This window comes from Tachypleus tridentatus, chromosome 7, assembly GCF_004210375.1.
Source record: "Tachypleus tridentatus isolate NWPU-2018 chromosome 7, ASM421037v1, whole genome shotgun sequence".
Classification (NCBI taxonomy): Eukaryota; Metazoa; Arthropoda; class Merostomata; order Xiphosura; family Limulidae; genus Tachypleus; species Tachypleus tridentatus.
Genome location: NC_134831.1, coordinates 6,908,864 through 6,922,110, shown reverse-complemented (window position 1 = coordinate 6,922,110; position 13,247 = coordinate 6,908,864). Strand labels below are relative to the sequence as shown.

At 33.5% G+C, this 13,247-nt stretch overlaps 1 protein-coding gene across 3 annotated transcripts in view; it reads right to left on the bottom strand.

The window, feature by feature from the left end:
- Positions 1 to 13,247, bottom strand: part of LOC143255043 (BAI1-associated protein 3-like) — a 162,410-nt gene that overhangs the window by 60,054 nt on the left and 89,109 nt on the right. For all 3 annotated transcript variants that reach the window (XM_076510077.1, XM_076510079.1, XM_076510078.1), the window contains exons 2-3: positions 9,673 to 9,760; positions 2,855 to 2,938 (exon numbers count right to left, since the gene is read on the bottom strand). In XM_076510077.1, the coding sequence (XP_076366192.1) occupies positions 2,855 to 2,938; positions 9,673 to 9,760 (172 nt within the window). The remainder of the gene's footprint in view (positions 1 to 2,854; positions 2,939 to 9,672; positions 9,761 to 13,247) is intronic.

The window sequence follows — 13,247 nt, the reverse complement described above, 5'->3', positions numbered from 1 at the left end:
TGTTTCTTTTAGAGAAGAGAGAAAAATAATACAGATAACAAAAATTATGTGTACGGTTGTTCCTTTTGGAGAAGAGGAAAGATAATACAGATAATAAAATTATGTGTACGGTTGTTCCTTTTGGAGAAGAGGAAAAATAATACAGATAATAAAAATTATGTGTACGGTTGTTCCTTTTGGAGAAGAGGAAAGATAATACAGATAATAAAAATTATGTGTATGGTTGTTCCTTTTGGAGAATAAGAAAAATAATACAGATAATAAAAATTATGTGTACGTTTGTTCCTTTTGGAGAAAAGGGAAATTATATAAATAACAAATGTGCTGCGTACGGTTTTTCTTTTTGGAGAAGAGGGAAATTATATAGATAACAAATGTGCTGTGTACGGTTGTTCCTTTTAGAGAAGAAAAGGGAAAATTATACACATAACAAAAGTTCTATGATAGTTTTTTTCTATTAAATACAAAGCAGAAAAATTACTGATGACACATGTTCTTATTAAAAATATTGCTAATTTGCAATAATACGAGGGACATTTATTGTGTTTCATTTAACACGACAATTTTCAACGCTATATATTTTTGGGGGAAACGGACAATGATACAGCAAACCGAAAAAAAAAGGTTTTTCTTTTTATAATTAATAAATGGAAAAGCAAGTGTATTACACGAAGAAAATTTTGTTTCTCTTCAGTTTGAATTCCCGAAATTAGTATTTTGTTAACTTCGTTATAATTTTTCCGTTATGCGAGAAATTTATGTAACGTCTTAATAGAAACCGTTTAAGAAAGATACAACTTATCTGTAATTGTGACCTTTGAGTATTCGTATATTTGGAATGACAGATGACCCACCCAGTAGGTCTGGGCAAAGCTATAGGTCATACAAAATTGTAAGAGCCTAAAGTCAAACAAGATGGCAGGATGCAGTTATACAGGATAATATCCAAAATGGCGGTATCATGAATGCAGCCATATTGGATGACGTTATTTTGTGACGTGATTAACTTCTGGTAGTGTTGGGTCATTTATCGTTTTTAATTACTACATGACAATGTCTAATGACGTTATTATTAATTATGTATATTAATATTTTATTATTATTAATTATTGTTAATTATGCATATTAATATTTTATTACTATTAATTATTGTTAATTTTGTATATTAATATTTTTATTATTAATTATATTTATTAATATCTTATTATTATTAATTATTGTTAATTATGTATATTAATATTTTATTACTATTAATTATTGTTAATTATGTATATTAATATTTTATTATTATTAATTATTGTTAATTATGTATATTAATATTTTTATTATTAATCGCTTACCTTCTGTATTTACGATATCTCTTGAACCTTCTGTAGTTGCGCAGACCTAATGCTCACTGTGACAGTAACTTTCAAGTACACGTTTGTAACTAGCCCATCAGCACCTATTTTAAATAGTTATAAAGTACCCTGCCACTAGATGTAGGATTGAGAAGTCACTTTTGAAGAAATACCAAAAGACATGTTCAGGCGCACTTTCATAGTTCATCTCTGTCGTTCTTCCTACGACCCATCGTAGTGTTATAAAAAGAGTCCACAATGGTGTTTCTGTCTAGATAGGTGTATTGATACAGTAACAAATATGTATATTTCCCTAATAATTTGAACTAGATAATTGCCTTACTATTCGCTAAGCATAACCTGTCGGCTTTTCCACTCAGATATGGCTTTACTCATTATGTTCCTTTCAACACTTTCCATAATTTCACAAACTCTGGAAACCATCTACAAATTTTTCCGTAATTTGTTAACCCGAAATAAACTACCAAATGTGTGTTCGCATTTTAAACCCATTTTAATGAACATTTCGAAGGGATATTTCAAGACATTTTGATATATATTCAGTTGAATAACCAATGTCTGTACACTTTAGCAACAATTCGGATTTTATCCCACGTTTCTTTTGGCTCACTACTCAAACAGGACAGATCTCAGCTTGTTAAATTCTCTCAGTTGAAAAGAACCCTTTATATTTTCAGGGAGTTTAACATGCAATAATTTACATGTCTAGTTTCCTGTTTTGTAGAGAACGTAGCCACGTTAATCACTATGGAAAGCTTGAAAAAGAATAAGGAGGTAACAGAAAGTATCACTTCTCATCACTCACGCTACACTCGATCCTAAAATGGATTCCCACACTTGGCAACAAATATACAGAGATTTAATAGAAATATATGAACTTAGTCTACCACTTACACCGAGATGCTGTTGGTTCAACTGAGGCCTTGTGGTACTTGAAATTCCAAATAGCATTTTCTACTCACTATCTACAGATAATATGCAGTCCTTCTCAGGGCTAACCACTCTATTCCTATCTTCACAACAATCACTATTCTACGAGACATGACTGGGCTTGTACCAGGAAAATAATAACTAACTTATATCTGGTCATGATTAGTGACCAGTAATGATCATGTATGTTTAGAGGATGATCACGTTGATTGGTTCTTATTTAAAACCTGGTGTCTGAACATGATTTGTTGTCCAAAATAGCATTAAGACTGCACAACTACCAATGGTTCAAAACATGCTGTAAAACCAGGTGGTGTAAACAATTGATACGCTTAATACGAATGCGTTAATACAACTTGTCTGGAAGTATTCTAGTGAGATGAACAGCGCAGGAATGATTCTAGAGCCAGAGGTTAAGAGGAAACACTAATATCGATAAAGTATCATAACCTTGTAATAATGTTACGTTTATTGATTGCGAACCTTTACTTAGAGACATTTTCAAACCTTTGGAACAGCTACGCATTCATACATCAAATCTATCAGACGAAAAACAAACTTACATCTTTCTTGCCAATTTTAAATTCTGGAGCTGTTATCCCCAGGTCAGGCTCTATAGGAGGTAGATGCTCTTTCTCTGCTTCACACTTAGAAAGTTAAGTTTTATAAAAAAAGATTAGAGAGACATACATATAAGCATATTGTCTGAACACTAAAACATATAGTATTTGTTTTACAGTCTTTAACGTAAAGAGAGAAATATTTGCTGTGGTCTCGAACCTTAGATCCTGATAATGCACGGAGAAGTAATGTAATAAGGGATACGATTTTTTGAGACAGGAATTACAAAGTATTGGTTATTGCAGTCACTCAAGACTAAGACAAGAGTCTTAATTTCTTAAATATGTAAACAAGTCTTTGTTCATCTATTGCTAGGGTTTTATTAAACTTTCAACATTAGCTATTAATATGCGTTAATTATCTAACTTGTTGAAAAATGGGAATTACTTAAAACACCTATTTATTGGTACTAATTAATAATTATTCAACCAGAGAACTCTGTAATATTGGTAAAGGTATGATAATTTATTTTTGTATATTATCATTTCTATCGAATTGTTTTTTTTGGGGGAAACAAAACCTAAATTCTATTTCTATAAGCTCTTCAGGCTACCGCTAAGTTCAGGGTGATCTGGAATAGAATGTCATTCGACATTTATAAGCACTTTATTATCTTGAAGTCCGGAAAAAATCATTAATTTCATGAGAAACAAAGGTTAGTTTTCGCTCGGCTTGACTATTTTCGTTGCTACATCGATTTATTGGCGCTATGGCTGTACCAATAAAAATCCGTCACGATTTCGCTTACACTGAGTAAAAGGACACATCTTTTGTCTGAAGTGTATCCTTGAGGTTTAAATAAGATTTTTTTTTCAGTCTAATGTACGGCTTAAAGACTTTATTAGTGTTGTCGCGTGGCTTATGAAATTATGGTTTCAGTTTTAGTTATGCAAAAAACAACAACTATGACAAAATTTCTATAAAATAAATTTCAATATTTGTCATCCTAGTTTTTCTCAAGATAAGAACTGTAGTTGCTAGGGAACGGTATCAGCGTTGGTGTTAATAGCAGACGATAAAAGATATTGAACAGATACTAATGCGCGAACTTCACATTAAACTATTGAAACGTTTTAGAATAATGTAAAATCAAGCGTAGCGAAACGTGTTGATCCTTAGTTTACGTAAAGTAACTGAAACATAGTAATGATAATTTATGGAAACTCTGAAGTTATTTCTTTAAATGTTACTTTTTATGTCTTTTATGACAATGTTTGTCACACCGTATTCTCTGGGCTGTGGGCTTAAAACGATTTAATCAGTTGCTTTGTTTGTATACCATGAGGGATTACTCTTTTATTAAAGATGCTGATAACACTAATGAGAAATGTTATATAATTCATAGTAATTACGTCTGCTATGCAAAATCGTTCAAGTATTTCAAGTTTCAATATTTATGAAACCAAACAGCAGATGATAAATAAAACAGGTCAATATTACTAATAGGTTAATATTTTATTGTACAATTTATCCATCGTACCACTTGTAATGGTGTCTAATATGTTAACTAGTCAAAAGCTGCCCCCCGCTAGTACAGCGGTATGTCTTCGGATTTACAACGCTAAAATCAAGGGTTTGATTTCCCTCGGTGGGCTCAGCAGATAGCTCGATGTGGCTTTGCTATAAGAAAACACACTCGTCAAAAGCTATTTCTTTCCAAGCCAGCATGCTTAGACGTCTAACTTTATTGTACAAAGTTTAGTTGGTCGATATGCAATATGGAATTTTAACTTCAGTAAATAAGGCAAATAATCGTTAATAGGTCTGCATCAGTAGCGCCATCTAGCAATTTTTGTATTTATAGTAATTAACCACAACCAAATTCAGTGTTGTACAAGACCTCCGATGGCTTAAAACATTAAAAATTGGAGTTCTATTCCCGTTATAGGCACAACGTGCGACTTTGTAATTAAATACAAGCAAACAAAGCGTTGTACGTGATAGAAATAAATTTAAGTGTCATAAATTAATTTTCTTTTTTTCATACAGTAAAGAAACACTAACAACTTTTTGAGCTTCGTGTCTGCACGTGGAAAACAAAAACACCAACGGAAAGAATTACTTAAAGCGTACGAACATATTAGTTTACCAATAACTGTGTGAGAAAAAGATATATACATACACAATGTTCAATTCGTATTCTAAAAACTATTTTCTTTGTTTGTTGTTAAATACAAAGCGACACATTGGACTACCTGCGCTCTACCCGCTGAACAAATTGAACATTGAACTGTACCGTGATTTGCGCTCAGCCTTGCTGCCAAGTCACTGAAGAAGCTAGTTATAGGTTTAAGATTACTGAGTTGTAAAGCCTAAATAGGTTCCAGAATAATGATTGCTGTGAAATAAATGGACAAATTATTGAATATTTTTGTATCAATTTTTCTTCTTGTTATGGAAACTATTCGACTTTGGTACCAGATGTTTTACGCAATATTTGTGAGAAAACTTAGGGGAAATTGCTTCTAGTTTTAATTCTTGTTAGAAGGGAACAATTCCTTGATACCCATAATCCTTGGATTAACAAAAAAGTATGGAATTTGCTTCTCTCTCTCTCTTGTTTTTTTAAGTACGGTGTCACATATTAACCTCCGTACTAGGAGACAATGAGAACAAATATCACTGAAACCAAATTTACATATTCTAATTGTATTTGTGCCGGAAGAACAACATTTGCTCCATTTCTTTGTATACCTTCGTTCCACTTCTATGTTCACAGTGTCGTAACAACTATCTGCACGTATACGTGAATATATGTGTATATATATATATAGAGAGAGCTAAATAAACGAGGCTTAATGGAAACTTTATGTTCATAATTACTGTTAAGCAAAGGTTGGTATTTCCATTAGTCCATGCCCTAACTGAAGAGGGTTAGGTATATATTACTAGTATGACAAGAACCTCAACTGAAAGCAAATTAACGATAGATAAATATGCATACTCACAACTGAACATCCAGATAGATATAGTGAAAATACAGATTGAAAGATAAATATATACACAGATAGAATATATATACATTAAGACAGCTAGAGAAATACATAGTTATATCGACAGATATAATATAGACAGAAGGACAAAACGATAGATAGATAAATGGAGTATGAAGAGAAAATGTTGTTTGTTTCTAAACCCAAAGCTACACATTGGGTTTTCTGTGTTTCGGTCATCACGGGTATCGAAGCCCCATTTTTAGCGTCCTAAGCCTATCGACTTACTGATGATCCACTAAAAGGTGGGCAGAAAAGAAAATAAGGAAAATAAATGATAAATAATATTTTTGATATAAAACCAAATGTTTCTAGTAAAATTTAAGATGAAGGATAAACAATTTTGGCCGTCACAAAATTTCTTTGAAACAGAAAATAAAATGAAGACGACAACAAAACTTTTTTCTTATTGATCTTCCGACGTAAAAGACATTAATAATCCGAACTAAATGAAAGATAGCACCACTTTTATGCTGAATATATATCTGCCTACGTATGGTTGACTGCGCACTGATAATTTAGTGAAGTCAGCAATTTCATTGTCATTGAACCAAAATTCCATTTTAAACGTACGTATTTATAACCAGTATCCACGAAGCTTTATCTTCGACCCATGCAAGTTTTATATAGTAAGTACCAAGAACTTCAACACAGAAACCTATCTTTCATTTATATCACTTTTCCCTTGGTGTCACACGGTATTTAAAATGATTTATAAACACTGATACTAAAGCTATTACTTCTCATGAAGTATTGCAGGATAATCTCAATTCATTACTACACGATTTTTTGTGTGTTAGTAAGAACTTTTCCAGAACTGAAAGCTAAAGTGTAGTTTAAAACTGATAACTTTTAAAACTTGATTCTATTATTAATTGCGATATTTCGAAATTGCTGCCACCTAACGGAAAATAGTTTCGTAAAAGTTGGCTTTAATAAATAATTGTGATTAAAATTTAATGCCAGATTAACAATTATGGATTTATAAACAATAAATTAGTGTAAGTAGACAGTTAGCAAAGATTTAGATACTAACAATTTATACTCTTCAGGCCATTACACTCTTCGTCACATGTGAATATTGTTCCTTCCTTACATACAGAACCCGGCAAGGCCAGATGGTTACAGCAATCGACTCGTAATCTGAGGGTCGCGGGTTCGAACCCCGTCACACCAAACATGCTCACTCTTTCAGCCGTGGGGCGTTATAAAGTGATGGTCACTCCCACTATTCATTGGTAAAAGAGTAGCCAAAGAGTTGATGGTGGGTAGTTATGACGAGCTGCCTTCCCTCTAGTCTTACACTGCTAAATTAGGGACGGCTAGCGTAGATAGCCCTTGTGTAGCTTTGCGCGAAATTCAAAGAAATCAAACCTTAACATGATATTTTTATTATAAAAACGAATAGCAATTTGGTTTTAAATTCGAGTCTGCTAAACAGAAGTTCAGTCCTTCGGGTGTCAATCCTGTAGTAAATTTAGCACCTTTGTCAAACTCGGTTTAAATTTATACCATATTAGACTGATATAGATTTAGTGGATTTTAGTCTCTTGAAAAGAAACTTTCCTTTACAAGCAAAAAATATTAACTCTGTTTTAAGCCGCCAAACTAACATAAGCTCTTCCCCACTTCTTACACCACATGTCTCTAGGTGGATATCAAATTCCTTGCCCGGTATGGCCAGGTGGGTTAAAGCGTTCGACTCGTAATCTGAGGGTCTCGGGTTTGAATCCCCGTCGCAGTAAACATGCTCGTCCTTTCAACCGTGGGGGACGTTATAATGTGACGGTCATTCCCAATATTTATTGGTAAAAGTGTAGCGCAAGAGTTGACGGTGGGTGATGATGACTAGCTGCTTTCCCTTCAGTCTTACACTGCTAAATTAGGGACGGCTAGAGCAGATAGCCCTCTTGTAGCTTTGCGCGAAATTCAATCCAAACCTTATATACAGTTTAAACGGTGTTAAGTACTCATATATAAAAATATATACATATTTATTTTCGAAGTAATGAATTAAGGATGCATAACGTTTTATATTGTTAGGTTTTGGTTTCGTTTCAGTGTCATTTAAAAAGACAAATAATGTTCTTAGTTTTAACAAAAATTTTTATTTCATCGATGGCACAATTTCTTGTGTATTAGAAGAACCAACGTCTGTAGTAATATATGATACACATTTTCTGAAAGGTTTCTTGGTTTCTTAGTGCAAAGCACTATCTACAATTGTCTTCCGCGGAGAATCGAGCTCTGGATTTTAGTGTTGTAATCCCTAAATTTACTGCCGACACACAGGGAGAGGGGCATATATGAAGAATATTTCACTTGGTTAAATAAAGTTCCATTTTTCCTTTATTATCTCTGGAAATCTTAGAATAAAGTGGTGAATTTTATTAACTATATTCTATATTAAAGTGCATACGGTAGTGAGTTAAGTTTCTTTATTTTTACTAACTTCTTCGAAAGAGAAACATGAGGTTCTATATAACATATTCTTGGACGAAGACCAGTGAATAACACGACACTCAAAGCCCACGGCTAAGAATACAAAGGTCAATAATAAGCACAAAATAAAAATAAAAACGTGATGCGGCACATGGTTGATGTGGGTGGTTAAAGAGCTGATATATCATCAGGAAACGCCATCTATATTAGGAAAGTATGAAACGATATTTCAGGGAGAGTTTTGAGCGTTTTATAACGGACACAAAGTGCCTACAAAAGAACAAATTTTAGGGTAGGAACCAAAGCAATTTGGGTGATAAATTTGGAGGAGGCTTGTCCATCCAATTTAAGGAAGGTAATAAAAGCGAATCTGTCTATCGAGATAGTTTCTAAAATAATATTTTACAGACATTGAAAATAATATTAATATATGTACATATATATTTCAGTTATTTATAATAAAACCGTGATCGACTTTGGAAATAGTAGATATTATAAACTCCTTTTAGTAAACATAAGAACAAAACTTGAAATTTTCAACCTGAACTTTTAGGGTTTGTAAAGCAACAAACAGAATCGATTGCTACTTTTATAACGCAATTTCAGCTGAAAGTGTGAAGACGTTTCAGCGGTATCATATACTAATATTTGGGCCACGCTTGGCCCGGGGTTTTATAGAGTGTTATCTCTACCTGTTTACGTGTGTGTGTGTGTGTGTGTGTGTGTGTGTTTCATAGCAAAGCCACATCGGCCTATCTACCTGTGTCCACCAAGGGGAATCGAACCCCTGATTTTAGAGTTGTACATTTGAAGATATGCTGCTGTCCCAGCGGAGGACACCTGCTCACATAATAAGATTATCAGCAAGCCATGCCTATGGTATTTTAATTAGTGTAGGTATATGCGGCGTAGTATTCAATCTTCGAATTAATATATATTCCCAGTAGCACGTGTAACCTATATAACGAGCTTTAAGTCATCAAATAATAAGGTAATATTATTTATACAACATGATCTAAGGGAACAACTACAAATCCTTAAATTGCTGATCATAATGGTTATTACGTATTTCAAAAACGTGAGGTAGTTTATAACGTTAATCTCAACATAGAATCTAACGTCTCAAGGTTGTTAATATTCAAGATAACCATTTCAAACACAGTTAATTAAAAGGCAAGACAAACAAAATCAAATTACGAGATAGATAACATAAGACTCTACGTATTAGTTAATCTAACTTTCAAGACTTTACCAGTTGCTGCTCCAGCTTTTTATCATTTAACAAATTATTATCCTAACTGTAGGTAGAAAATTAGGAAAAATACCACTCTTGACGCCTGTAATCGTCTATTTTCCTGTTTCCATGACAACGCTGTGAAATTTTCAAAGAAGCCTCCGTCAGCATCTTTAACACTAGAGAAATAAACAAAAAAGTTGACAATAAGAATCTATTTCTGTATATGGATAAGTAACTTCACAAAATATTGCAGCATTTAAAAAAAAAAAATGGTTACTTTCATGAGTAATCTATTTTCTACTAAAACTGGTCGTACTAATCACTGGATATACAACTTTTTTGTTTTATAAATTGTTTTGAGGTGAAAACTATTTCAACGTATTCTGGAGCAGGTTTTACAACAATATATCTTTTCTAAATCGTTTATTTCATGCTTGAATTTATAAAAAGGAGATAAACTTAAGATATTTAACCATTTACTTAATTCCTAGGTTAAAAATCACGGGTGTTTCAGTCTCTTATATTAAGAATGATGGGTCCTTCAGTTTCTTACATTAAGAATGACGGGACTTTCAGTTTCTTACATTAATAATGATGGGTCCTTCAGTTTCTTACATTAATAACGATGGGTCCTTCAATTTCTTACATTAATAACGATGGGTCTTTCCGTTCCTTGCATTAAAAATAATGGGTCCTTCAGTTTCTTACATTAAGAATGACGGGACTTTCAGTTTCTTACATTAATAATGATGGGTCCTTCAGTTTCTTACATTAATAACGATGGGTCTTTCCGTTCCTTGCATTAAAAATGATGGGTCCTTCAGTTTCTTACATTAAGAATGACGGGACTTTCAGTTTCTTACATTAATAATGATGGGTCCTTCAGTTTCTTACATTAATAACGATGGGTCCTTCAATTCCTTACATTAATAACGATGGGTTATTCAGTTTCTTATATAAAAAAAGGATAGGTCCTTCAATTTCTTACAATAAATCAAGGATTTTTAAGCATTATGTATGTCCAGCCTCTGTTTTTCTCAACAAAATCTTGCTAATGTCTGGATGCATATGGCGTAAAGTGATATACATTTAATTATAAATATTCCTAAATATGGAACGATTATGAACTCAATAAACGAGTTTACTTAGGATTACCGAATCGACGTATGACCTCCTTTCTCGCTAAAGTACAGAGCAAAGAATAAACAACTGATGAAACGATTTGTTTTCTTGCAAGATAATCGAACAATCTGACCTCGTAACGCTGTAAGAACTTATTTCTAAATCACAGAGGTTTATTGAAATTAACTGATATATCATTACTGATATTCCATTGAAAATGTACATAGAATTGAAATTTCACAAATCGCATATCTCGTGTGATCATAAGTTAGAATACTACAATTATTTACAAAAATTAAAAAACGAGCCATATTTGAACTGTGAACAGTTCATCTGGCCATATTTGAATTTATCTGAACATTGCATCCACAGGGGCCGGCACGGTCTGGTGGTTAGGGCGCTTGACTCGTAATCTCGATCTGACATTGAACATGTTCACTCTTTCAGCTGTCTGAGCATTATAAAGTGACAGTTAATTCTACTATTGTAAATGTGTATTCCAAAAGTTGGCGATGAATGGTGTTAAATAGCTACCTTTCATCTAGTCTTGAGCTATTGAATTAAGGACAGCTACCTGCTGAAAGGAATGGACAGCATTACGTAAATCTGTCCACGAATCATCGACGATACGTCACGACCCAAAACAAAATATAGATAAATGATCAGTTAGGTGTTATTGCAATCCAGTTTAGAATATTTTAATTGGATCCTAATTTGTATTTGTTGTTATGTAGAAAGCTACACAACACGTTATTTGCGTTCTGCACACAGGGAGGCTGATAGGGTTATAAATAATTCATGTTTTATAAACTAAACTATAATGTACGATGATGAAATGTGTTTTATAACTTAATAATTTCCCAGACAATCACCAAGTAGTTCATTATCGAACTAGTAAGAACAGTTTCTTGTCTTCTCACATACCTCAGTCAACATATCTATTAGTATCTATTTATCACGATAGATAAACATCGGTACAAACACCTGAATCTCTTCTTTACCTCTCGTACAAACCTAAAACTCAGCGAGAAATGATAAATTACTAAAACGAGTTTGTTATATATATATTTTTTAAATCAGTTTATTTGATTCGCTGATCTTACGAGCTAGTGATTTCAATTTCCGTCTGACGTTTAAAAGTTCAACAGTTTACTCGAGTCCATCTTCATTAACTCGACTTCACATATTTAAGAACATATTGGAGGTGTCGTTGTACTTCTGTGACAGCCCGGGCCTAACTCCAGAAATACTTATTGGATTTATGTATGAAGGAAACGACTCGAGTTAGAAAACAGACACATGCGGCTGCAACAAAAGTTTTATTTTTCAGCTAAAAATTTGGTAATTTGATAGGAAATGTAACTGGAACTCAGGAAGACAAAAGAGAACCTGCTGTGTAAGCGACGTTTGATTCTTTCTCCTGGACAACTGAATTGTTAATAATTCATTAGATATGACAACTCATGCCATGCTCTCTATCCACTCTACTGATCAAAGTAACTCCAACCAACTCTATTAATCAGAGAAAATTCAGTCAATTATATTAATCAAAGTAACTCCAGCCCAGTCTATTAATCGGAGCAACTCCAGCCAGATCTTTGGATCAGTAAAGTGAAACTGTAATTGTCCAATTATCGGTTAACGCGAGTAAATAGGTTGTTGCAATGAGGTAAGTTGTTGGTTATTGTAATACCGTAGGTATTAGGGTTAGTGTAATAGCGTGGGTATAGGTAGGTTTATGAGATAGAGGTAGGCAATAAGGATACTGGAAGGTGTGAAAGTTACTTAGCATAGGTTACTGATATAAGCTGGATGAATAAAGATGTCTTATAGTGACATCGAAAAATCACATGGACTGTAGTTTACTCCACTATATTGGACATCAAGTGCTAGTGCTTACCAAAGGCGAAGCATGACAAATATGTCTTCTAATATCGTGTTATCTCTTGTTGAAGGTCATCTCAATAATGTGTGTAAAGATAAGTGTTTCCAGAAATGGAACAGACATGGAATTTTGGATCCGTATCTATTACCGAAAGCAATGTTTTACGTCATTTACATCATATAAAACTTCAGTAAATCTAAAAATGATGTGCATTATTGTTAATTGTTAGATTAAATGTTTGACGTCCAATATGGCGGAATTGGTTAAAACAAGAAATTTTTATGACGTCACTCACAACTCCTCCATAGATTACTGATTTACCGTGAGTAGATGTTAAAAATATTTTACTTCCTGTACAAAAAGACGTTGGCCCTACATGGCCAGGTGGTTAAGGCACTTGACTCCTAATCTGAGAGTCGCGGGTTCGAATCTCCGTCACACCAAACATGCTCCCCTTTCAGCCCCGGGGGGACGTTATAAAGTGACGATCAAGCCCACTGTTCGTTGGTAAAAAAGTAGCTCAAGAGTTGGCGGTGGGTGATGATAACTAGCTGCCTTCCATCTAGTCTTACACTGCTAAATTAGAGACGGCTAACCCAGATAGCCCTAGTGTAGCTTTGCGAAAAATTCAAAACAAACAAACCAAACAAAAGGAA